The 25,575-nt window shown below is 36.2% G+C and overlaps 6 protein-coding genes across 6 annotated transcripts; 5 read left to right on the top strand and 1 right to left on the bottom strand.

The window, feature by feature from the left end:
* Window positions 1-2: 2 nt before the first annotated feature.
* On the top strand, window positions 3-3,947 carry LOC129809167 (uncharacterized). Its single transcript, XM_055858979.1, has 3 exons — window positions 3-68; window positions 3,229-3,706; window positions 3,775-3,947. Exons 2-3 carry the CDS (start codon window positions 3,258-3,260, stop codon window positions 3,842-3,844), a joined length of 519 nt encoding a protein of 172 aa, XP_055714954.1. The 5' UTR covers window positions 3-68; window positions 3,229-3,257; the 3' UTR covers window positions 3,845-3,947.
* An 88-nt stretch (window positions 3,948-4,035) lies between these two features.
* LOC129809094 (probable small nuclear ribonucleoprotein Sm D2) lies at window positions 4,036-4,589 on the top strand. Its single transcript, XM_055858934.1, has 2 exons — window positions 4,036-4,124; window positions 4,194-4,589. Coding segments are annotated over exons 1-2 (360 nt in total). The 5' UTR covers window positions 4,036-4,122; the 3' UTR covers window positions 4,552-4,589.
* On the bottom strand, window positions 4,533-5,601 carry LOC129809079 (proteasome subunit alpha type-6-like). The gene is made up of 3 exons (XM_055858933.1): window positions 5,422-5,601; window positions 5,148-5,324; window positions 4,533-5,082 (listed from the first exon to the last, which is right to left on the bottom strand). Exons 1-3 carry the CDS (start codon window positions 5,495-5,497, stop codon window positions 4,595-4,597), a joined length of 741 nt encoding a protein of 246 aa, XP_055714908.1. The 5' UTR covers window positions 5,498-5,601; the 3' UTR covers window positions 4,533-4,594.
* A 3,131-nt stretch (window positions 5,602-8,732) lies between these two features.
* On the top strand, window positions 8,733-9,985 carry LOC129809068 (protein D3-like). Its single transcript, XM_055858926.1, has 3 exons — window positions 8,733-9,054; window positions 9,145-9,488; window positions 9,552-9,985. Exons 1-3 carry the CDS (start codon window positions 8,920-8,922, stop codon window positions 9,688-9,690), a joined length of 618 nt encoding a protein of 205 aa, XP_055714901.1. The 5' UTR covers window positions 8,733-8,919; the 3' UTR covers window positions 9,691-9,985.
* Window positions 9,986-19,111: 9,126 nt separating this feature from the next.
* LOC129809057 (protein D3-like) lies at window positions 19,112-20,144 on the top strand. The gene is made up of 3 exons (XM_055858917.1): window positions 19,112-19,299; window positions 19,398-19,741; window positions 19,813-20,144. Exons 1-3 carry the CDS (start codon window positions 19,159-19,161, stop codon window positions 19,949-19,951), a joined length of 624 nt encoding a protein of 207 aa, XP_055714892.1. The 5' UTR covers window positions 19,112-19,158; the 3' UTR covers window positions 19,952-20,144.
* A 632-nt stretch (window positions 20,145-20,776) lies between these two features.
* On the top strand, window positions 20,777-21,695 carry LOC129809048 (protein D3-like). The gene is made up of 3 exons (XM_055858908.1): window positions 20,777-20,951; window positions 21,009-21,352; window positions 21,414-21,695. Exons 1-3 carry the CDS (start codon window positions 20,817-20,819, stop codon window positions 21,565-21,567), a joined length of 633 nt encoding a protein of 210 aa, XP_055714883.1. The 5' UTR covers window positions 20,777-20,816; the 3' UTR covers window positions 21,568-21,695.
* The last annotated feature ends 3,880 nt before the right edge of the window (window positions 21,696-25,575 follow it).

Genomic DNA, 25,575 nt, shown 5'->3' with positions numbered 1-25,575 from the left:
TTGTGTGCATTTCTCTATTCATCTCTCTTGACTCATACTGAACAAAAATCCATCCCATCCACAAAAAGGTGCCTATTTTTCTAAAATCTGAACAATGGAAATTTTCTGGAATTTTAGTTTATTTTCAAAAATTACCAAAAGTACTAAATATTTTTTTTAACTCAATTATTTTTCTTATACTATTGATAATTCAATAAAAAATATCTAGAATCAATTTCTGGCCAGTTCTGAAAGCAGAGAGAACAATTAAATTTTCACTGAAACAGCAGAAATTTATTGTAAATTGCTTTATTAGTAAAAATAAAATGCTACAATCTCAAAAAGGTGGCAATGCATCTCAGCTTTGTGGAATTCTCGAACTCGTAACATAGACTCAAAAGTACTTTCGCATAATTTAATGTTTACCGGTTCACAACCGACTTATTGGAGATGAGGTTGAATTACTCAAAATATCGCTCAAAATAACGTAGGAATAATAAATTGATAAAAATTACTTTTCGGTTATGAAATGGTTTATAACCGGTTCGAAACCGATTGGAACCGGTTCTGGCTTATCCGAAATTCCAAGACCTATTCCAACGAGCCTAAATATGATACCCTTCGGTTCAGAAATACGCACTTTAGAGCCTTTTAAACTTTTGACCTTGAAAAACCGATATTGAGAATAATCGAACGGTATTTTTGTATATGGATGAAGTGTCCACCTGGGTAGTTTCTAAAACATAGGGGAGACCGGGGAAGTTTGGGACACTTTTTCATGTTTTGACTTTGAGACAGTATTCCAAAAAAACACGATAGCGTATCATAATTTTATGCGGTCTATAAGATACTTAGGGGAAACTGGGGCACCACCAAACACGGGGCAGCACCAAACACCAAACTAATTTTTATTTCTTAACTACTTCGACTATCTCAACCATTTCTTCAATAGACAAGCATCCCTATAGTGCCTATAAATTCCTATAGGTCTTGTCCTTAGAAGTCGAATATCTGATTAAAAAATCGCAGTTTGGTGCTACCCCGTGTTTGGTGGTGCCCCAGTTTCCCCTATGGGTATTGACTTTATAAAAAGTACTCGATAGAACTTGGAAAAGAGCTAAGTTTTCTTGGAGAAGATTAAATATTTAACTTGGCGCTTTGTCCCAAACCTTCCCGATGTGGGGCAGTATGGGACGCAAAAGGGGATGTTTGGGACGTATGTTTTTCTCGCATAATTTGCATTATTGAAGTACGTTAATTAATTTTAAATACTAGATTAAAAATATTTCTAATAGAAATAAAAATGTTTAATCTTTTGTTTCATTCTTAGAAATTAATATCAATTTTATTTGTACAGTAGTCATTTAATGTCAATCAATTATTTAAAGTATTTTTTTTCTTATTTTCCATCTACTATTCTTTGCTTTTTTTATTCTAAATATTGCAATCATGATCATCAAATTCCTCAGGCGAGTAGATTTTCTTGCAACTTTTAGTTATAAACCCATTGACGGATTTCTGTTTGATTTTACGACAATTATGGTACCTATTTTTTTCCTTATTTCTCTGAATAAGCTCTCAATGGTTTTTAGGGGTAGTGGATGGGTGGAGGGAAAAATGAGGGGTATGTTAATAGTCCCAGGGTAAACTTATGAGGGGGTCCCCGAAGACCCCAAGTTTCTATCTTGAACCGTTTGGTCTGTAGAGCTGGAGACAACAAGCCAGATCAGACGGGGACAAATAATCATTTCTTAGAAATCGGCTGAAATGAAATGCGATGATGTGTTGAGAAAATCGGTCTCCGGGGGGTGCAAGGTAAAAATTTAGGGTAGTTAAAAAATCTAGGGGTTATGTACGGCTTTCTCTGTGGAGTTCGAACATAAAGGTAACGTCTTGATTTCCCAGTTGTTTTTGTTATTAAAAAAATCAATAAGCTACACAGAAAAAAATATTTTGTTAAAATGTTCGTAAATGTTTTTGAATTCCTATGGGGGAGTTACAAAATGCTCGTGAATCGCATAACCCACGAACATGTTCGTAAAAGTTTGTGCTTTTTTCACAAACATTGTTCGTAACCCTCCGACGTTACCGGGACATCACACCCTACGACACACGCCTACTCCTCTCACGAGCGCTACTTTTACCCATATTTTCTTATGGAGCTGAGCTCTTTTTCCTTGCAGATAGTGATACGATCAACAGGTTAAAAGTTGCTTTCAACAACTGCGTAAGGTATATCTGCTCGCTTGGTCCCCGTGATCACATTACTCCTCATAGGGACGTGTTTGTTGGTTGCGATTTACCGTCCTTCCTTCAAATGCGTGCCCTTCTCTTTCTGCATCGCCTGGTGACAACTGGATCACCTGGTTACCTGGCTTCCCTCTTGACGAGGGGGGGTTCTGCTAGGGTTCAGGGATATTTGGTACCTAGGGCGGAGCAAGATCTTTTTTACCGCACTCTTTTTGTAAAAGGAGTTGCATTATATAACTCCCTTCCCCGTGAGGCACGTAGCTCTCAACGGGCGATTCAGAAACATTTCCAAACTGGGCTTAACTGATTAATTTATATTCTTTTTTTGCTTTCTTTTTTCTATTTTTCATATTATTTATTGTTTTCTTTCCTTTTTCCTTTTTTCTGTTTCTTTTCATTTTTCAAATTCTTTTTTCTCGCCACGCAATTGTAAGAGGGTTGTACCCTATTTGTTGTGGATTTTTTGAAATAAATTAAATTAAAAATTAAAATTAACATGATCACTTGACTAGCATTTTTTGTACTTTTACAAACATTTGTTCGTAAATACACAAAAAAATGTTCGTAAATTTTTGTCATTTGTTCGTAAATGTTTGTTTTCCTGTCGAACATTTTACGAACATTTACGAACAAATGACAAAATTTTACGAACATTTACGAACAAATTTTTGTAAAAGTACAAAAAATGTTCGTCAAATGATCATTACGAACAATGTTTATGAAAAAATACAAACTTTTACGAACTTGTTTGTGGGTCATACGATTCACGAGCATTTCGTAACTCCCCCATAGGAATTCACAAACATTTACAACATTTTTACAAAATATTTTTTTCTGTTTATAGTAATTTTTCTCACATTCAATAATCGCATTGAAAAGGTAAATCGAGACGCATTTTATGACCTCAATAATGGTTAAATTAAATAAGAAAATAACACTTCCAGAAAGTTTCTAATAATGCTTTTACTGGACTTTTTATTTAATTTTGCAAAATTTCAGGATGTACCTTGGAGGATCAATTACGTGCCATGAAAAAGCGCCTCGCAGAGATTGCAGCTATTCCTATTCAGATTCAAGCTACTTTGGACAATGTCACGAAGACAATGGAAAATCTCTTACCACTATCTCCAGAGATTAGTGAGAATGAGAGTGATTACGGGTATGAAGAGATTGAGCAGTATGATGATTCCTATCGTTTCGACAAAAAGGAAGTTGAGGATACTGCATCGGATAAAACCGATGAGGATCAATCTGATTTAGAGGATGATGTTGAGGAGGAAGCTGCGGCTGTCTCATCTGCCTCAATCTCAGAAACATGTGACAATGAGCCGGAATCTGGATGTGTATCTGCTACACCTGAAGATCTTCAACGTTCAGATAGTGTCTGGAGCTCTTGGCCATGGCAGGAGCAACCCAAGTCTGTTCCTCGGAGATCCAATTGCCACTTGGTGCCCAGAACTAGCATGATTCAAAACAGGTGAGTATTCCTAAAAATCCTTTTATTCCTCCATTCTTCATGAATACTTAAAATTGCATCTTTTTCAGGATAAAGCAACTGAATGAGAAGCAAGTGTTAGCTCCGTACACGAGAAATGAACAAAATGTGGGAAACTAATCCTGTATCTTCTGCAGCACATTTATACATCTATTTTATGTTTGTACGAATTTATTTTGTTTGAAATTATTGTGAGAAATTATAATAAATTTATTGATTAACAGTTGGATTTTTTGAAATTCAAATGTAGGCATTGTTAGAATAATGCCTACTTTACATTTTCTCGCATGGCAGTGGAATTATGACGTCATATTGTCACAGGACGCCGCATGAAAACAAAACGTTTTCGCAATTTTTTGGAAAATATTTAGCATTTCTTACATTTCCACTAATAAAATATGTAAGTATCATAGAGAGAATTACTAAGGACCTATAAGGGATTGAAATTCATTGGAAATTCATCTTTTAGGGCGCTAAATAAGCCAAAGTCAGAGTTGACTCCGGAAGAATTGGCTCGTCAGGAGGAGGAGGAATTCAACACTGGCCCCCTTTCTGTTCTCACACAGTCCGTGAAGAACAACACTCAGGTTCTGATTAACTGCCGTAATAATAAGAAACTCCTGGGACGGGTGAAAGCCTTCGATCGCCACTGCAACATGGTTTTGGAGAATGTGAAGGAAATGTGGACAGAAGTTCCACGCACAGGAAAAGGAAAGAAAAAAGTTAAACCCGTGAATAAGGACCGTTTCATCTCGAAGATGTTCCTGCGAGGGGATTCAGTTATTCTTGTATTGAGAAATCCTTTGGCTACCGTAGCAGGCAAATAAATTTTATTATACCGTAATAAAAACGCACTGAAAAAGTAGTTTCTTAATCTTTCTCAGAAATTGCTGTCAAGTGAACATCAATTTCATCTTCAGTGAGAATCTTGAAGTCAGGATGATCCTTGGTTACCACTCCAACTTCGATTCCTGATGGTTTGAAGTCGGCTGTGAGAACTGTGGAGAGGCATGTAATGGCCAGCTGAATGGCTTCATCGACACCAAAGTCCGTTTTCTTCTTTAGTTTCTTCTCCAGGAAGCTATTGGCTTCTGTCTGCTTGACTCCAACAGACACAGCTCGGTAGCCACAGTAGTATCCTGCCGGATCGGTCTTGTACACACATGGACCCTGCTGATCATCGTAAGAAATCAAAATCATGCTACAGCCGAGTGGACGCATTTCTGCATTCTGAGTGTAGACTTGATTAATATCAGCAATCCGGCGACAGAGTACATCAACCGGAATTTCGTACTGATATTTGTAGAGCCAATTGGCTGCTTCATATCGAGCCCTCTGCACTTGAGACTTACTGTCCGCTGCAAATAAACCATCCAGTCAATCTTCACCTCTCTGGAATCTTCCAAATCAAAGAGATACTTACCAATTCTTCCAGTCATCACGCATCCAATTCTCTTCGTGATCCGGTAGAGGTGAGTGATTGTTTTGGGATCAATTAACTTGTCCGGGATCTTCTTTTCCGTGGCCACCACGGCCACATCCTTCCCCTTGAGAGCCACAGAAGTCAATCCCTCCTGGTTAATTGCCTTAAATGCATATTCTGAGGGAGAAATCCAGGAAATTGGCAAAGTCATTCACGGCACTCTAACCTCAAAATCCTATAGTAAGGAAAAATAACATATTTCTGCGATTCTTACCGACTTGATAGAGTCTTCCCTCAGGGGAAAATATTGTAATATGCCTATCGTATCCTGCTGAACTTCCACGAGACATCTTAACTGGGATTTTTACTCAGAAAACACTCGAAAAGCTAATTTGGAAACAAAAACACCTTCGCGATGAGACAACAAATGTTCGTTCTGCCATGACAGTCGTAATTGGCGAATAAATGCTGGCATGCATTGATCATCTTAACAGCCAGTAAATTTAAATAAGCAGCAGTTGTTGATTATACCAAAAATCAACCAACTGCCACAACCATATCATAAAAAAAGATAAAAAATGTTCAAATACTTAAAAATAGTCAAGAAAAATTGTGATTTTGCATTTTCTTTCTACTACTATACTTCATCAAGGTTTGGTATATTCAAAAACGACGCTAATATTGGTAAATCGGTTAATTGGAAAAGAATACATTTTATTTTGATTGTTCCGATTCAATAATTCAATCACCCCCACTTTTTAATATTCCACGCTATAAAAGTACCCAACTCATGCTGCTAATTTCCCAGTTGTTTGCTATTTTGTCCAAGAAACAAAAACAGTATTAACAGTGTCTGGTATCTGAGGAAAATATTACAATTTTCGCGAAGTGACAATGAGATATTTTCTTATAATCGGATCAGTGTTTCTAGTCAATCAAAATAATGATCAGAATATTCTAGCTCCTGATATAAATACCACTCCCGTAGTTCGTGCTTTTAAGGATAATTTCTTGGTTCCATATGTTATTAAAGATTCGCCCACGGAAAAGATCGAGGTACTTATCCCTTTAAAATAAAGTTTCAACTCGATCACGAGGATCATACATTACGCTTACGCCAACTTTCAGATCAGCTATGCTAGTGGAGTAACAGTGGAACTGGGCAATGTCTTAGTTCCTAATTTAGTAAAATATCCTCCGAAAGTTAGCTGGCCAGTTAGAAGCCCTCACATCTTTCACACTCTAGTTATGATCGATCCCGACGCCATGGAAGTAAGTGAGGTGAAACACTGGCTAGTTGGAAATATTCCTGGAGATGATATCTCAAGGGGACAAGTGATAGCTGAGTATATAGGAAGTGCTCCAACAGATGGAAGTGGATATCATAGATATGTGTTCATAGTTTACGAACAACCCAATGGACCCATTGAATTCAATGAACCCTTCTCGAGTGACCAAGATTTCTCATTCAGACCTTTTTTCCATCTTCAACGGTTTGCTCTGCGATACAATTTGGGAAAGCCTTTGGCGGGAAATCTTTATTTTGCAACATTCGATGAGTCTGTACCCATTCTGCGTGCACAACTCGGCATACTTTAAAAACATAAGTGTGGAAATGTTCAAAAAACAAGAACTTCATTAAGTGATTGTTTAAAAAAAGTTTAAAGTGATGCAAAATTTTTTTCGTGCTGTCTGTGTATCATAAAAGATACCAAACCTGTTATTTTTTCCATTATTTACTTATCAATTTCGTGTTGGTGATATACAACCACTCTTCTAGTTAGTAATATCTAAAATTATTTATATATATATCCGTGTATATAGTTATAGTGTAATGTAAGGTATAAATATTTTTATAAAGTATTTCTGGCTTTTTTTTTGTTATTCTTAAATATTTTTCTACTACACAATGCGCGGTCTTTATTAATGTCAATTTATCTCTATAAATGTATTATATTTAAAGTGACTCCTCTCACAGAAGCATTTTGATGTTGTGAATTAGTGAAAAAATTGGAGAGAAATGCCCAGTGCACAATAATTTTTGTTTTGTAAATATGTTTTTGAAATTTTTGATGAGAGTGAATGAAATGTAGATCTAGTCATCTCGCTCTGTCTCAAAGGAAGTCTTCAAAACATGTTTACAAACAAAAGTTATTGTGCGTTGGTCAAAATAGTGTTGTAAATAAAATTGCCGCTGTAGTTTTTTTTAGCGGCCCTTTACAATTCCGGCGAAGTTTTCAAATCGCATATTTTGCATAAAATTGGAGTTCTTGAGAAAGCTCTATCATTAAACCATTTGATACGATGTCATTTTCATGCACTTAATAATTAAAGTTTAAGATTTTGAATTCAAAATTTCAAAATGTTTAATAATAAAGATAATTGCAAGTGATTTAGAAATATAATAAATGGTGGCACCGGTGGCACGGCACAACGTTCCATAGAGGAACTAGGCCTTCCCACAAGGGGAGTTCGGGACATCCATTATTATTTTTCCTTACTGTGTTATCACACTTGCACATTAAAATTTTAATATGATTCACATTAATTGTCGCTGGTGAGAGTCCAAATGTGTAATTTGTGTGTTTGAATCATTTTATATTCAAAAATTGATCTATTTGTTGATAAAAAGGTATACTTGGCCCGCAAAATTTTATATAAATTGATTTATAGCATTAATGCGGAAAATTAATGCGATTTTCTCTTTAATTTTTTAATGTGAAAAATATTTATGCTTTACGTAAATTTAAACTTATTTTTGCAGGCCAAGTCCACTTCTTTATCAATAAATAGAAAAACCCCAATTATTAAGTGACTCAAAGACACAAATAACATATTTGGACGCTTACAAGCGACAATTAATGTGAATCACATTAAAATTTTAATGTTCAAGTGTGATAACGCCGTTATACAGGGATGGGGTTGTCAGTCCCATGCCCCGTGCAATCAAGTGCAGTGAAGCTCACTGGATGAAATTCGAACCCTTTTAACGCCAGAAAAATTCCTGGTGACCTAAAGGGGATTCAAACCCGGGACACTTGCATCATAGAACGAGTGCTCTCCCACCATTGAGTGTCCGACTTTAGGAATAGTGACTCCAAAAAACAAAATTTTGGGTGGAGTAAGAAACTTTTACTTCCTAAGCCACGCCTTTTAAAACACTTGATATGCTAAGTGCAATTTTTAGAAGAGTCGAATCAACTTGCGTAAATTTCAACCAAATCTTTAATTTTTACTCGTTTTATAGAAGTCTTAAAACCGTTAATTTTTGTAAACCATCTCATGAAATTTACAGTTTTTTAAATGTTTTTTGTTTTACAAATATTATTAGAGGTGTAGTTTAACTTGCAAAAGGTCACAGCCTTGGTAGAGATTTTTTTAATAGTTTCTAGTGTCTTAAACAACTCAAAAAATTTTACATTATGTTAGTCACATGTTTTGTGAATTGGGCAATGATTAAAATTATTTTTGGGCGGGGCTTACTTGAAAAATGTTGAACATTTTATACTGCAAGTGCTAAAACGACATTTTAAACTGTGCCATATTTTTTTTTTATTATTTCTAAATCTTGTAAATTGTGTAAATTTCATTACATGACCATGATATTCCGCAAACGAAGTCAAGTATTCAGCGAAGTGTTTTTATCTTCTTCAACATTTCTTCCTCTGTGTGTTTACTTCGTCAATAGAGTTTTAATGTAAATTGATGTGTCTCTCCGTTGCTGATCACATTAGTCTTCAAGCGTTCGTGAAGATCAGTCGTGTATTACACAATGTTCTCTAAAATATTTTTTTCGGTTCTTGCTCTCTCGTTTTTGATTTCTGCTGAAGAAGATGTATCATCAAAATTTAAATCTCTAGAAGTTGTTCCTGATGTGCTTTCTAGTGCTCCAGAAAACCCAATCGAGGTATGAAGGGAAAGATTATTTAAACATTTAAAGAAGTGGTTGTGATAAGTGAAAACGTGAATTTTTATATAATCTCTTTGCGTTCTTCAGGTAAAATACCCAAGTGGAGTGGAAGTGAATTATGGAAATGAGTTGACCCCTACTGATGTAAAAGACATTCCTTATGTAACTTGGAAGGCTGAACCTGAAGCATTCTATACTCTCATCCTGACTGATCCCGATGCACCCAGCCGAAGTGAACCCGCATTTAGGGAATTCAAGCATTGGGTTGTTGGCAATATTCCTGGAAATAAAGTCACTGAGGGAGTAACGATTGCAGAGTATATCGGCTCTGGACCCCCTAAGGGAACCGGTCTTCATCGATATGTCTTCCTCATCTATAAACAACCATCTGGAAAAGTTGATTTCTCTGCCGAGAAGAAGACCTCCAACAGGTGAATATAAAAAATTCACACGAAGATAGACATGATCTTCAATGATGCATTTTTATGCCACAGAAGCCGAGCTGGACGACCATCGTTTAAAGCCAGCAAATTTGCCGAGAAGTACTCCATGCAGCTCTTGGCTGGCAATCTCTTTCAGGCGCAGTATGATGATTACGTTCCAACATTGCACGCACAACTCTCTTCGCAATAAGCTCTTTTTCAAATAACTCACACTTTCTGCAAAAAGAACTTTGCCAATAAATTGTGAAAAAAATCGAATTATGTTATACACATCATCAATGTGATTGATTATTTAATTGTTTTGACGGTTGAAAATTGCGAAAGCACGATTTGATTAATTCCTCATCCGTCGTTTTTTTTGCAGCTTATATGCATGGTAGAGGACTATTAACACTAAAATAGTTGATTGCTGTATTATAATAATAATAATAATGCTGGCACAACATTCCTTGAAGGAACAGGGCCTTCTCGCAAGGGGATTTCTAGACCATGCATTTTTATTTTTTCTATGATGGATGAGGTTGTCAGTCCCATGCCCGTGGAATCAAGTGCAGTGAAGCTCACTGGATGCAATCCGAACACCTTTCACGCCAGAAAAATTCCTGGTGACCTAAAGGGGATTCCAACCCGGGACACTTGCATCATACAGCGACTGCTCTACCACTTGACGACCCTTTGCTGTATTATATCGGGTTTAAAACTCAAGGTAAGTAGACGTAGGAGAACATTTGGAATTTCTGAAAACACAGAATTCCGGGCAAATCAATTTAGGGTTCGGACCATTCGGACAATTCCTTAAATAATCATCAAAGTATAACTTTAGTATTGCTTAATAACTTAAAATATTGCTAGATAATCAAATTTGATTTTTATAATTGATTTGTCCAAAAATTCCAAATTTTATTCCTTTTAGATATTTTACAAATTAATCTTATCATAATTTTTACTGCTCGATCGAACTCCATACACAGAGAGCGCAGTGTACATAATTCCTAAATTTTGAGTCATATTCATAAATTACTCCCATAAGAAGTCGTGTTTTGGCAGAATTTTTAAAATCTGAATTTTCAATTTTTTTTGACGTCACCTTATGCCCGCTAGCTTGGAGGCCAAACGGTTAGAGATATATACTTGGAAACTTCGGAGGACCTCCGCCAAATAAATCAATCCAGGAACCATTAACATGCCCTTCATTTCTCCCCAACTCTCCCCTATCCATCCAAAACCATTTTTTGGGATTGATTGAAAGCGTGTAGTGCGATTTTTTTTTCATATTTGGAAATGTTTTTGGCTAATTATACCCCTGTCTCCCTTATTTCTCAAGCAAATGGTTTGAACTCGTTTAAAATATCTTGGAATTAGGAATTTACGATAAGTCTGAATCAATTCCAATCGGTTAATAACCGGTAATGAACCGTTTATTTACTAATAATTGATTTTATCAGAAATTCAATTTCGTATTACTCCTAAGCTTTTAAAGGTGATATTTAATTGATTCAATAAATCGGTTCAAAATTGTGTACTGGTAAATGGTAAATAATGTAAAAACTCCTTTTGAAGATTTGATTGATTAATTATTTATTGTACTGGGCCTATTGGCCATTTTGTACAAGTAATTCTCGGTACATTTCAATAAGTTATTTCCTATTCCAAAGTTTGACATAAATCTTACTGAAATCTTTCCAAAATTTCAATTTCACATAACATAAAAAGAATACATTTCTTTTCTGCAACAACTGGTTCAGGATAAAATCATTGAGGGTCGTCACCGAAATGCGGGCCCTGCACTTCTTTGAGCCTCCCCTATGCTTTAATTTCCCAGAAAAGCTCCGAAAACGATGCACTGACGTCATCAGTTGGGAGTCCACCAGCATTTATATCCAATCCGCCGCAATATTCACTTCAGAAACAAGTTCTTCTCTGTACCAAACCAGAGTTCCGTTGGATTGATTGTTCTATAGAAAACTCTCTGCCAGCCATCAAATGATCCGTACCTCTCCTTTTCAGAAAACTACTCTAAACTGTGTGGGGGCAATGCGGATTAATACTTTATGTAAATGGGGAATGGACCGGCTTGTGAACAATTAACTGGGGTGGGCCCCAGACTGTACGCGAGGAGCTAATCCCTAAACACGTCTGCACTGCACGACGGTCCGCCAAGAAGAGAGAGAGTTCTCCCTTTCTCTACTTGCATGCCTATTCGTTACTAATAGTCCTATAAGATACTCGCTTGACAGTCTTCTTCACCACCCTCAGAGGTTCTGGTCCTGGGAAGGAGACTATTGTCTCGAAAAGAGTGGGAATTTTGCCAAAGCAGAGCCTTTGTTGCTTATGGCGGGTTTTATTGCTTCTACATCTCGGCCGTCCTGACCTAACCAATGACCTCATTGGTGCATAAGAATTCCCGAAGTTTTCTGGTTTGGAGGTCATGGTACTTATGGTCTGGCTGAGTTCCTATCTATCAACTTGGCATGCTTTTTCCTATCTATATCTCTAGTAGGGACTTGTAGATTTTGTCAGATCATACTATCCAAAGCAATCTCTGACATTACGAATATTGATCATTTGTGTTGCAACATTTTCCAACCAATCTATAGTTGGCAAATTTGTATTTTCTCATGTTGCAACTGACTAATTGTGTCCATTGGCGTCTGCAAATATCCACGCCATTCAACTCAAGGTGCGACCCAGTGGTCGATACAAAAGACGTTTTCAATCATTCGAAAATCAAGATCTCAAGTTGCGACCAAAGTGGTCGTTCCCAGACTTTCAATACGATCTCGGTCAGCATGATCTCAAGTTGCGACCAAGGAGGTCGTGGTAAGGTATCAGTCTGTAGATATCCAAAGGCGATTTTTCTCAAAGTGCGACCTGTCGCGTCGGTTACCGTAATCTAGTCAGTAAAATCTCAAGGTGCGACCCAGTGGTCGTTTCAAAAGATGTATAATTTTCTCAAGGTGGCAGTATCCCTTCATCCTCAGATTGCTATAATTTTCCTTCAAGGTAACCGAAAAGAAATTAATTGATCCTTTTTTTTTTGACAATATTCCTCTTCCACAAGCAACTGTCCCGGATGAACTCATATCCTGACTTAAGAGACCATATCTTAGAATTCAATGACTTTATTTCTCAAAATACTCCATAAATCTTACTGTTCATTTCATCACATCTTTTCTTCAAGAAAAAAAAAACAAGTAGTCCACTATTTTACTTTCTGTTTTCTTCTACATTTAATCGCTTATTTCAACCTCTTCTTCCCATAACCCATTGATTCTTTGCAACTCTTCCTCTGTTACCCATTTCTTCAAACGCTCAGCTGGATATGTTCCAGAGAACCGTTTCTGTGTCACTTGAGTGATTGGTGTGTCGGTTATTATGTATCTGTCTGACCCTAACACTTTGTTGACTACATAAGGTCCTCGATATCGTGCCGTCATCTTCCTTGAACTTCCAAAGGCTGGAATGTTATGCCTTACCAAAACCAAATCGCCCTCGTTGTAAATGGTAGGAGCAGTATGATTGGTGTTGTATTTTACAGCTTGACGTTCTTGTACAGAATTCATTCTTTCATGGGCCTTTTTCCTGATGTCTTGGACTGATGATACCTCCTCATGGTCCACAATTAGAGAATTGTAGAGCTGATCGCCTAAAGTATTTTTAGGAGAAAATCCCAATAGCATCCGTTGAGGTGATTCACCAGTAGTCCTATTTGTCAATGTATTCAACGACCATTGAACTTTATGAAGTCGTTTATCCCAATCTCGTCCTTCATGGTCCTGGGACAGCGTCTTCAGAGAATCTTTTACTCCTCGGAAAATTCTTTCGACGATTCCGTTAGCTCGTGGAGTTGCTACCGAAATCAAACCATGTTTGATGACGTTGTCCTCGCAATATTTCCGGAACTCCTTGGAGGTGAAGGCTGTACCGTTGTCACTCACCACCACAGATGGCGTGCCAAAATACTGGTTTATCTCTTCTAGCACTTTGATGGCGATTTTTGTTGTTGGAGCAGCTACAGCCCTCAGTGTCACGAATCGTGTGAAAGCATCCACTATTGCAAACACATACTCCTTTCTCCCTCCAGTCCTTGGAAATGGTCCGCAAAAATCCACGTGTACTGTGTGAAAAGGCACTGGTGTTTTCTTCATGACGTATATCTGATGGTTATTTTCATCTTTTTCTGATTTGTGGACAGCACATGGAATGCAGAAACTGACGAACTTTTCAACCGCTTCCCTCATCTTTGGGAACCAGTATTCCCTTTGAAGATATTCAAGTGTCCGTTTGGCTCCCGGATGTCCCATTCCGTAATGTCCACTTAACATCACATGGAAACGTACTCCTTTTGGCACATAAAAACGAAATCCTTTTGCTGTTTTGGCAAATACTCTCCCGTTAACAAGTTGAAAATTGTTTCTCACATTCTTCTCATCCGCTTCTTCTTTCAAATTTCCGTCGAGAATTTGACGGATTCGCGATATTTCCGGATCTTTCAATTGCAGTGCTACTACCCAGTCTTCCTCCATTTGCACCATCATGATTTCCTGATGTTCTTCCTCTTTCGGTTCCTCGTATGGTGTTCGACTCAGACAATCCACGTGCTTCATTTTGGATTCTCGACGGTGTTCCATTATGAAATCAAATTCCATGATACACAACCACCATCTGGCCACCCTGGGTACTAGATGCTGAGTGTCTTTGCTTTGTTGAAGGGCCTTGCAATCCGTCACGATCTTAAAAGTTTTCCCAAGCAAGTAATACCGGAATCGCAAGAGACTTTCTTTCACAGCCAAAGTCTCCCACTCATAACTGTGATACTTCTGTTCCAGCTTTGTAGTTTTCCTACTGAAAAATGAAACGGGTTTCAAATGTCCAGAATCATCTGCTTGTAAGAGAATTCCACCCAAACCGAATTTGGAGGCATCACAATGCAACTCGTGACGTTTCTCGGGGTTGTAAAGTGTTAGAACCGGATGTTCACAAAGTTTTTTCTTTAATGTTTCAAAGGCCTTCAGTTGCTCATCTGTCAAAATTAGTGGCTCCGTTTCCTGACTCTTCAACTGATTTAAGGGAGCTGCGATGTGAGCATAATTGGGTACAAATCTCCGAAAATACCCTGTGAGGCCTAAGAACCTTTTCACTTCCTTGACTGTTGTTGGGTACTGGAATTCCGAAATGGCTCGTGTCTTGAGATTTCCTGGAGATACACCTTCTTCTGTGATTTCGTGTCCAAGATACGAAATACTGGTTTGTAGAAATTGACACTTTGCCAGATTAAGTGTCAGGTGATGTTTCTTCAACTGGGAGAGGAGATCGGCCAAAACCTTGAGATGCGATTCTTCATCCACTGTCGCAATTAAGATGTCGTCCATGAAGCAAGTCACATTCGTCTTGTCCAGTGGCTGGAGTGCTCGAGAGATCACCCTCATGAAAATGGCTGGTGAGTTAGCCAATCCAAAAGGAACACGGCAATATTGATAGAGCCCTTCTGTTGTCACAAACGCAGTGTACTTTCTGGATTCCTCAGCTACTCCAATCTGGTGATATCCCATGTAGAGATCTAAACAGCTGAAGAGCTTCTTTCCGGACAAATCATTCAATTTTTCCTCAATATTTGGCATGGGAAAATACTCCTTCTTCACAATTGAATTTATTTTCCGGTAGTCGACACAGAGTCGGAGATCTCCATTTTTCTTCCTCAGAACTATCATGGGACTCGCATATTCTGATGTTGAAGGTTCAATGATGTGAAAACGAAGTAATTCATCAATCTTGTTTCGCACTTCCTTCCTGAGTGCATAGGGAACCCGATACGGAGCATATTTGATTACTTTATCGGAAGTTGTCTGAATAACCATCTCCTCGATGTCTGTGTGACCCAATTCCGCAGTGTTCAACGAAAAACATGTCCTATTCTCTCTAATAAGTCTCTTGAGTCTCTCTTTCGTGATTTCACTGACACTCACACCCACAGAAATAAGATCGTCCGAAATTTCTTCAAGTGTTTCTTCTTTTTCCCCGGAAAAATCCACTTCCATTACTTCGTTGTCCTGTGACGTGTCCGTGATAATGAGATTATTCCACGTTCTTAGTGACACAACATGAGGATCGTGAAAAAAATCTCTCCCCAATAACATCTCACATTTCTGTAACTGATCTGGAACTACATGCAACAAAATTTCCCTTTCCACTGAATCCAATTTAACTTTAGCTGTCACACTTCCCAAGGTCTTGTGCCTAGCACCCCCGTAACCCATAAATAAGACCCCCCATTCTTCCACTTCAACCCTAACCTACTGGCTACAGTGTGCTGAATAAGAGTGCAATCACTCCCATAATCGACGAAAGTCTTCACATTTTGCTGCATAATCACTGACTTCTTCATCAACTCCTTTTTATTTGGAAGGGTGGGGAGTTCTACCACCCTTACCCGAAAATCCCCTGGCTTCTTCGGACAGCTGGCAATAAAATGTCCCGGTTCCTTGCAGTAATGGCACGTTTTTTTCTTCTTCCAATCTCCATCGTCAGCTGATTTTTCTCTTTTCCCTGAACTTTCTTTCTTGAATTCAAAGTCACGATCTTTGTACCTTTTGTCCTTTCGTTGTGAGCCAGAAGAATAGGGATGGTATCTTCCAGAGTGCCTTGCTGAATGACCTCCTTTTCCTGCCCTGTGGTCTTTGCGTTCCTCCTGACTTTGTTGAGACTCTTCCGTGTCCTGGAGAGCCTTGAGCAGCTCAGACAGAGTAGCATACTTCCGGTTGCGGAGAGTAACCCGACGGCTTTCCGGTGATATGCCCCCGATAATATACTCCTGCATGGATTTGTCATCCAGGTTGATCTTTCTGCCCATGGCCACCATTCGGTGGTAATATGCCATCGTGGTCTCGTGTCTGGAGCGCTGAGCTTTCCTGAGCTTTTCATGAATGGCAGGAATGTCCACCGTAATTGGGAAATTCTCAATAAAATCTTTTTCGAACATCTCCCACGTCAAGAATTGAGATTTGGCGGCATGATACCATACCAATGCAGTTCCATAGAGCCTCATGGAGCAGTACAAGATGGCCATTCTGTCCCCCCATTCGTACATTGACCGAGCTGCATTACAATCCCTGATCCATAATTCGGCGCTTATGCAACACGGGTCGTCTGGGTCAAATCTGGGAATTATCGCCGAAATTTCCCTTGGGCCAACTTTGAGAGTGTCATTTTGATTGGTATTCGCACTAGAACAAGAACAGTTATGCACTGGGGTGACCCTGTTACCCCTTTCACGGCCCATTTTGAGAAAATTGGGGCCAAATCACGATTTTGCAAGATGGCGGCTATGCTTGGCGTCACTATTTTTTCTCAATTTCTCCAAATTTTCACGATTTTTTGTCTACACCAACACTTCTCAGAATGCTTTTTCACCTCTAGAATCTTTGTCAATGCACCTTCATTTATTTTTTCAACTTTCCACAACAGAATCTTCGACAGACACGTCTTGTTCGCACGAGAATCCGGAGCAGAAGAAAGACAAAGCAATTTCGCAACTTCCCCCACTGCGATTTGTGTTCATGTTTTTTCCAACGCGCGGCGCTGTCTTCGATTTCACCCAAATTTCGCCCGTGTACTAAATGCAAATTTCAAGATGTCGAATATTGGAAAAATCCCCAAAAATTATTGCGTAATAAATAAATGCTATTGGAAAATTGCAATTTTCACGCGATTTTCATCAAATTTCTTCATTTCCATCAAATCCCATGTACCCCAGATAATTTTTCTTGCCTTTTATTTCCAATTTATCCATTATTTTTCCCTCTTTAGAGCAAATTAAAACCAATTGAATTTTCCTATGATAAAATATTCTTCCCAATTTGGGCTACTTAGCTGGTTTTTCCTTTGGTTCTGCTTCAAGATGTTGACACCTTTTCCAGGTTCCTCTGGTGCTCTGCCCCTCTAAACCTAAACGTTTAAAAGACGTTCGCCGGTTCACCCGCATTTCCCACAAAGACCGCGAAAGAACTCTTAAATTAAACGTGGAAAATCATCCCACTTCTGAAAGAATATGTGGGGGCAATGCGGATTAATACTTTATGTAAATGGGGAATGGACCGGCTTGTGAACAATTAACTGGGGTGGGCCCCAGACTGTACGCGAGGAGCTAATCCCTAAACACGTCTGCACTGCACGACGGTCCGCCAAGAAGAGAGAGAGTTCTCCCTTTCTCTACTTGCATGCCTATTCGTTACTAATAGTCCTATAAGATACTCGCTTGACAGTCTTCTTCACCACCCTCAGAGGTTCTGGTCCTGGGAAGGAGACTATTGTCTCGAAAAGAGTGGGAATTTTGCCAAAGCAGAGCCTTTGTTGCTTATGGCGGGTTTTATTGCTTCTACAACTGTATCTTAACTCTTTTCCAATGTCGAAAAAAAAATTCCAATATGTTTCCCCACTTCAAAGAAAGGGGCTAACTCCTCTTCATCCAGGACGCCACGTACTGCCGGTAAGACGGTAAAATTTTGCGTCTTTGGTAAAACTTGAGTTTTTTCTCACTTTTTTCACGATATTATTTGTGCACTTGATTTTTAAACCACTCAATACTGAAGGCATTGAGAGGTGAGGAGACAAAAGGCCGCTCCTCTGGCCGGGAAGCACAGCCCGCTCCCCTGGGCGACCACTCTGCTCGACGTCGAGAGAGAGAATGCCTTTTAAAGATTTAAATTTAAAGTATACCATGCAACCATGCAAGAGTTCGAGCATTTCGCAAATCATATAATATGGGACACTTTGTCACTCTTTTAATTAATTCATTACATTTGGTATTGAATAATGACACAAATTTTTATAAGAAAATTTGCTTAAATAATAACGACGTCTTCATTAGATTTTTATTCCAAAGTTTATTAAAATTATTATTTTTTTAGATAATTTTATTTTATTAGATGTATTATATTGGTTTTTTTATCGCGTACAACTTAATAATCGGTTCCAAGTACTGCTAAATAAATTAGACATTATAACCAATGAAATATAAAGATTTATTACACAATAATTCACCATTTTATTAGCCACTCAATTTAGAATTTTAAAAAGAAGTAAAATTATCTCGTATGGAAAAAAGAAAATGAAAAGTTTATTTTTTAAATCCCCTGTAACTTATCTTAAATTATTATAAATCTGTTTTTGTAAAGAATTAGTTTCCATACGAGGGACTCAAAATTTAAAATTTTATTAACGAATTTTTTTTATATTAAATTTTGCCAATCAATTACATAGCTATTAAAATATACAGTTATTTAAATTATATAATTTTATGAGAAGAGTTTTAATAGAAAATTTATAATTGCAAGTTCTACTTAGGAAAACCGTTCAAGTTGACTGTAAAGACTTGTTGAAAAATTATCCATTTTAAATATTTATACATGAACATAATGTTATCTTCAATTCGTTCATACCACTAAAAATTATATGTTCTACGATTCATATACTTCAGGATATTATTACCATCTGCAAAATTCTGAACTAAAGTTCATTAAAAATTCATTTGTAACTTGCGCTCATCTTTATGTTAACGTTTCGTGTAAATTCTGTGGTTTATCATTAGATTTAGATGTGCATTTGCACGCTCGTCACATTAGTTCAGAAGACTTTGTTAAGATCAGTCGTATTTAACACGATGGCAATTTTTGTGATTATTTTGTGTGGTCTAATCTGTGCAATATCTATTATTTCTGGTCTGGATGATATAGCATCAAAATATCAGACTTCTGAATTGGTTCCTGACGCCTTCCCTTCTCCTCCTGAAAATCCGATTGAGGTATATAACAAGTTAAATTGTCAAAAATAATAATTATAATTTATGTTATTGGATAGTAGATAATTAGAAAAGCGTACTTAATATTTTTAAAAATTAAGGTTACGTATACAAGTGGAGCAGAGGTAAATTTTGGTAATGAGCTAACCCCAACAGCTGTTAAGGATGTGCCTGATGTAAATTGGAACGCCAATTCCGAGGATTTTCATACCCTTATTTTTGTGGATCTTGATGCACCAAGTCGAAAAGATCCAACATTTCGTGAGGTAATTCACTGGATGGTGGTAAATATACCGGGAGCCAATGTGGATGAGGGTGAGACTATTATCGAATTTATAGGATCAGGACCATCAAAAGGCACTGATCTTCACCGATATGCCTTCTTCGTCTTTAAGCAACCCTCAGGAAAATTAGATTTTTCAGCTGAAGACAAAGTCGATAAAAGGTAAAGCTCTATTTTTTTTCATTTTGAAAAAATAATTGCATAATGTGATAAATTAATTCATTTTATTCCAGAAACATAAAGAAACGTATTTCATTTTCAACAATAAAATTTGCTGAAAAGTATTCTTTGGAACTTTTGGGAGGTAACTTCTATCAAGCCCAATACGATGATTATGTACCGATTTTGCATGCACAATTTCACTCAGAATAAATCAGAATTGGAAATATATTTCCAAGTTATTTTCACGAGTAAATTTCTGAGTATTTGAGACATGCCGAATAAATACAACAATGTTTTTATTTGATTGACTTATTACAAAATAAAATGCAATTGAAAAAGTCTTCTTAGCAACATTGTAACGAATTTAATTTTATGGAGTTTCCTAATAAAAGAAATCACAATTTTTCAGTAGGGGGAGATGGGGCTACTTTGAGATATGGGGCTACTTTGAGATATGGGGCTAGATTGTTATACGAATTTTTCGCCTATTTCTAAATGAAGCTGGTGCTTACGATTATTTTATTTAGATCCACAATCATTTTGTCTATCCAAATTACATCATGTTAAAACCCAGCTTCCATTAGAAATATACGAAAAAATTGTATAACAATGTAGCCCCACCTCTCCCTATATTGTTTTTTTACAAAAATTTAAGAAACTTAAGAATGAAACTGAAAATTCAAGTTCATGAAAATTACTTTGAGAACAAGTGCATATTTAATTATTTGTTTTAGGTAAGTCATTTTACACTCAGATGCACAATATAATGAAATTAATTATGGATTAGCGATGATAATATTTTTTTTAACATTGAACATTCTGTACGACATGATTGGAAGCTTGCATATTGAACTTGCAGAAAAATTAGATGACATATGCATAATTCCAAATGTTCAATTGTAATTCTAGTCAATTCAGATTATCTTAATAAATTACCCTACTCAGTTTTTGGAATCAAGCAAAATCATCTAATAACTTGGTAATTTTCATGCCATACTTTTTCATATATTTTCCCCAGAACTAGACAAGTTTATCACATAAGTTTATAAAAAATTGAGGTGATAGGTGGTTGGCAATGTCTTCTAAAATCTTCTTAATTTTTGCACTTGCAATTTCTGCAATTTTTGCTGAAAACGATGTTGGATTTAAGTTTTTATCATCTGAAATAGTACCTGATGTTATCCCCAGTCCTCCGACAGTTTTATTGGAAGTAAGTTGCATATACTTAGTAATGATAAACTCAATGAATATCTAATGAATCCAAAAGGTAAAATATCCCAGTGGAGTGAAAGTGAATTATGGTAATGAATTGACCCCTACAGAGGTCAAAGATGTCCCTTATGTAAGTTGGAAGGCCAACCCTGAAGATTTCTATACACTAAGCCTAGTGGATCCAGATATACCGACTCGAAAAAATCCTCAATTTGCCCAAATTAAGAATTGGTTGGTGGTTAATATTCCGGGCTGTAATTTAACTGAAGGAGAAACAATTGTCGAATATATTGGTGCTGGACCTTATAAAGATACAGATTTTCATCGTTTTGTATTCCTCCTCTTCAGGCAACCATTTGGCAAAATAGATTTCTCACCCGAAGGAAAAACTTCTATGACGTAAGTTCGTCAACTTAAGTACATATAAAGATAATGTTTTTAAATTGCTTTTTTATTATAGGGACCAGGAAGGTCGTCGTTTATTTTCAATAAGGAATTTTGCAGAAAAATATTCATTGGAAATTTATGCTGGAAATTTCTTTCAAGCGCAATATGATGATTATGTGCCAATTTTAATAGCACAATTGCATCCTGAATTGGCAATACAATCTTAAAAAAATGTTAACTAAAAATCATTAAAACATTTATCATATGAATGGGATATTTACATGCTTGGAAGTGGGATTAATGATGTATAAAAAACTATTGTAAACAAGAAGTGCAATAAAATCATTATGATTTTAGAGAAAAAAGTTTTATTTATTTGATACAAATCTGATAAAAAAAACTCACATTAAATGTATGTACAGTGTCGTGAGAGAGGTTTTGTGTTGAATAATAATGGCTTTAATAATGGTTTATTATTACTGTGATCTCGAATATGATGATGCATTTCTAATAGAAAGTTATCTTTTCATACATTGAAAATTACGCGATAAGTGAATAACTAATGAACTTACGGAAAAAAATGTCAGAATGTTAATTCAATGGTTTGCAAAGTAAGTTATTATAACCAATTATGGAGTAACTCATTGATATTATATAATAGATAAATTATTCGCGTGATGTCAACTCGTTTATTGATTTACTTGTGTTATAAAAAAAAATATTTTCAATACGTTGAATCTATATATTTTAAAATTAATTTATAATTAGTGATGGGTTAAGTCTGTATATAATAGTATATAGATAAACTTTTAAATGTATTTGTTTTATTTTTATATATTTGCCAATGCTCAATATGCTCTATTTAATTAAATTCAAAATCGTATTTATTATCACGCTCAAAGCTGTATTGTTAATACCTAACGTGCATTACAAAAAAAAATCATCTATTATATTACTTTATACTTTTTAATTTATTCCAATAGGAAGATGTGCATTTAAAGTTAACACATTTATTATATTATATTAAATAATTCTAGTTATGAAAAATAGAACAACCACTTTTATACATTATATGTACCTACAAAGTAATGTCAGTATTTTCTGATTGCGAATTTCCCAAAGAAGTTCAATATACTCTTATGTTGTTAACTCAGTTTTCGGTATATAAGTTTTATTTCTTAAGAAAATAGGTCATCAAAAAATTGTGCATCGCGTGAAAATAACCACTTTATCATAATAAATGTATCGAAAGTAGAGAAAAATGTTTTATTTGAATAAGAAAGAGGGTTTTCAAAGTGCAACTAAAATTTTGCAGATATTTTGTACAGCTTAAACTGGTTTAAAACGACTGTCAATACCTACCCTATAACGTTGTAACCCTTTAAGAACTATTGGATTGCCGGTTACCTGAAAACAATTTTCATAGGGCCATTTAATTCTGTTTTGCTTTAAAAAGTTAAGAAAATGATTTTTTCTGACTCCTAATTTTTGGCCTCTTTGTCTTATAGGGGTTGTTATAGGGTTTAAAGGCGTTAAAGGTTTCACAAGTGATCGTTAGAGATCGTATAGAGACAAATTTCAGATAAAAATCTTGAATAATTACCAAAAATATTTGAACCACTAATCAGTACTCTAATCGTAATAGATATACTTAGCTAACCAAGAAGATTTAAGAAAATGGCTTTACAAGGACCGTTAGAACAAAAAATACTCCCACGACAATTAAAAGTCAAAAGTTATGTTTTAAAGTGGTTATGTTTTACAAACGAGTCTCGGTGAAAATTCTGTAAAAACCAAAATCCCAAAAGCCAAAATCTCGAAAAGTCAAAATCCTGAAAGGAAAGAATCCCGAAAGCCAAAATCTCGATAAGCCAAAATTCCGAACAGACAAAATTCCGAAAACCTAAATCCAAAAAGCTAAAATCCCGAAAGCCTAAATCCCAAAAACCAAAATCTCAAAAGCCAAAATTCCTAAAACCAAAACCCTGAAATACAGAATTCCGAACGCCAAAATCCAGAGAAGCCTAAATCCCAAAAGTCAAAATTCCGAAAGCCAAAATTCCGAAAGCCAAAATTCCGGAAACAAAAATCCTGAAATCCAGAAATCCGAACGCCAAAATCCAGAGAAGCCTAACTAAATCCCAAAAGTCAAAATTCCGAAAGCCAAAATTCCGAAAGCCAAAATTCCGGAAACAAAAATCCTGAAATCCAGAATTCCGAACGCCAAAATACCGAAAAGCCAAAATTCCAAATTCTTAAAAAGTGTCGGCTAGACCCACGCACGATTGCAGTCGCACTTTGGACTTTGCAAGTAAAAGGAAATTATTCTAAACATTATCGTCCATATAATTTCGTGTCTTTCAGGATTTTCACCTTTCGGAATTTTAGTTGTAGTTAGCGGTTTTGGCTTTCGGGATTTTGGCTTTTTGATTTTTTATACGACATCAATAAATATGTACATATGTACGGTTTGATTAATATGTAAGATTGATTTATGACTTACCTCTTAACCAGTCCTATAAGTCTTCGCCTGAGTCAGGACATTCATTTCCATTCGAGCTTGCTTCGCTCCAGTGTTTTCCAGTACGACACATTGTGTATACTCTTCTGAGTAAGCATTCTAAAGCATATTATTTTCTCTTAAGACTTTCCAGTTTGGGTGGTTTTCATCCTTAAAATCCTGAAGACCAATCCACTGGAGCTTATTGAGATTCCAAAACTATTTTTCTGAAGGCAAAAATTTAGCATTTAATTCTCTTCTAACGTGATAAAATTCTCGATTTTGTTTGGTATGGACTGTTAAGGATAAGGAGCCACATTTCAGACGAATACCTACGTGATGAATAAGAATTATGGATCCAGAGTGTCTTGCTTAGAGTAAGATGTGGATGTAACACCTTTCTTTTCTCTAAAACTAAACTAAACCAATTTTGAAACAATTTTCTTACAACAAATTTTTAAGTCAAGACAATTTTATGCGCTATAGTGAACTTTCGCTTTACCACGTTTGTTACTTTACTAGATCTTACTAAGTTTTACAGTAGATAGGGGAGACTGGGGCAAAAAGTCACAAAACGGATATTTTATTTTTTTACAAGCTACCCTGGTGCCACAGAAATTTCTAATTAGTGCAGTTTTATAGGAAATTTACTGCTTTACAACTTTGTGAAAGTCATTTTCCTCTATTTTGTAAGGAAATACATTTATCGAGCTGTTTTCTAAAAGGTAATTTTGTGACTATTCTCAAAAATGCTGGGGCAAATAGTTATAAGATATGGGATATTATCACATTTTGATTTGCTTTATTACGGGCTTTCATAAATTTTAAAAAATAGCTAGGTGACATATTTTCATAGGAAATTTATTCCTCTACACCTTTTTAAGACACAGTTTTCTCTATCTGAACGAGAAAAGCGCTTTTAAAGCTATTTTAGAAAAAAAAAACACACAAGAGACTGCTAATCGTTTGACCAATGCAAACAAAAAGCGGCGAGACGCGGAAATGACGTTTCTTCTCGCCGTGTGGGACATCAGAAAATGCTTCGGTCTTTGTTACTTTTTGCTCCATACCTTTTGTTACTTTTTACCCCAAGTTGGTCATTTTTAATAAAATGATTTCTGGAGAAAAGAATCTTTGTAAAATTTTAAAATCGATAGTGGTTTCATATTCAAATAGGGTCGGAGGATCATCTGTTCGACAGGGAATCCCTATTGACACTTTTGTCAAAATGTTGAAAATTATTTAATGTATCTTGTAAAATATAAGTAATATAACGTTTTTTTCTGTAATATACCTTTTACTATAGACAGAAATGTTCAAATTTCATATCCCAAATGGTACAGAGTAGGGTGTCAATATGGTGCTGACTTAAAGTGTCAATAGACGTTCCTTTCACCCTAATCCAAATCATTTAGGAAATATTAACCAGTGCATCAATTTTGAAAAATAAGTAGGTCAAAATTGATATCTGTTGTAAGGAAAACATTTCAAAAATAGGGCTAAAAATTTCAATATTTTTTATTTTCTGAATTCCTTGTTCGAATTCCAAGAAACTTACGACTTTGAAGAAGGTCTATGGAGGCCATATGGAAAAAAATTAATCCGCTATCTCTTTTATCATTGGATGGAAGATATTGAATTTTCAAATTTTCAATTTGTGACTTTTTGCCCCAGTCTCCCCTACTATTTGATTTTAGTATTTTTTTTTACATTCTTATCTCATTATTTTGGCCAT

Source organism: Phlebotomus papatasi, chromosome 1, assembly GCF_024763615.1.
Source record: "Phlebotomus papatasi isolate M1 chromosome 1, Ppap_2.1, whole genome shotgun sequence".
In the NCBI taxonomy this organism is placed as follows: domain Eukaryota; kingdom Metazoa; phylum Arthropoda; class Insecta; order Diptera; family Psychodidae; genus Phlebotomus; species Phlebotomus papatasi.
The sequence above is the reverse complement of the archived record's forward strand: the minus strand, read 5'-3'. Positions and strand labels throughout refer to the sequence as shown.

Excerpts from the sequence above, each read along its gene's own strand:
- LOC129809048 (XM_055858908.1), top strand. The coding sequence starts at position 20,817 with ATGTCTTCTAAAATCTTCTTAATTTTTGCACTTGCAATTTCTGCAATT. Across the intron at positions 20,952-21,008 it reads CTCCGACAGTTTTATTGGAA|GTAAAATATCCCAGTGGAGT; the intron begins GTAAGTTGCATA and ends TGAATCCAAAAG. Across the intron at positions 21,353-21,413 it reads GAAGGAAAAACTTCTATGAC|GGACCAGGAAGGTCGTCGTT; the intron begins GTAAGTTCGTCA and ends TTTTTATTATAG.
- LOC129809167 (XM_055858979.1), top strand. The coding sequence starts at position 3,258 with ATGAAAAAGCGCCTCGCAGAGATTGCAGCTATTCCTATTCAGATTCAA. Across the intron at positions 3,707-3,774 it reads ACTAGCATGATTCAAAACAG|GATAAAGCAACTGAATGAGA; the intron begins GTGAGTATTCCT and ends CATCTTTTTCAG.
- LOC129809068 (XM_055858926.1), top strand. The coding sequence starts at position 8,920 with ATGTTCTCTAAAATATTTTTTTCGGTTCTTGCTCTCTCGTTTTTGATT. Across the intron at positions 9,055-9,144 it reads CTCCAGAAAACCCAATCGAG|GTAAAATACCCAAGTGGAGT; the intron begins GTATGAAGGGAA and ends TGCGTTCTTCAG. Across the intron at positions 9,489-9,551 it reads GAGAAGAAGACCTCCAACAG|AAGCCGAGCTGGACGACCAT; the intron begins GTGAATATAAAA and ends TTTATGCCACAG.
- LOC129809079 (XM_055858933.1), bottom strand. The coding sequence starts at position 5,497 with ATGTCTCGTGGAAGTTCAGCAGGATACGATAGGCATATTACAATATTT. Across the intron at positions 5,325-5,421 it reads GGGAAGACTCTATCAAGTCG|AATATGCATTTAAGGCAATT; the intron begins GTAAGAATCGCA and ends TTTCTCCCTCAG. Across the intron at positions 5,083-5,147 it reads CGTGATGACTGGAAGAATTG|CGGACAGTAAGTCTCAAGTG; the intron begins GTAAGTATCTCT and ends GTTTATTTGCAG.
- LOC129809057 (XM_055858917.1), top strand. The coding sequence starts at position 19,159 with ATGGCAATTTTTGTGATTATTTTGTGTGGTCTAATCTGTGCAATATCT. Across the intron at positions 19,300-19,397 it reads CTCCTGAAAATCCGATTGAG|GTTACGTATACAAGTGGAGC; the intron begins GTATATAACAAG and ends TTAAAAATTAAG. Across the intron at positions 19,742-19,812 it reads GAAGACAAAGTCGATAAAAG|AAACATAAAGAAACGTATTT; the intron begins GTAAAGCTCTAT and ends ATTTTATTCCAG.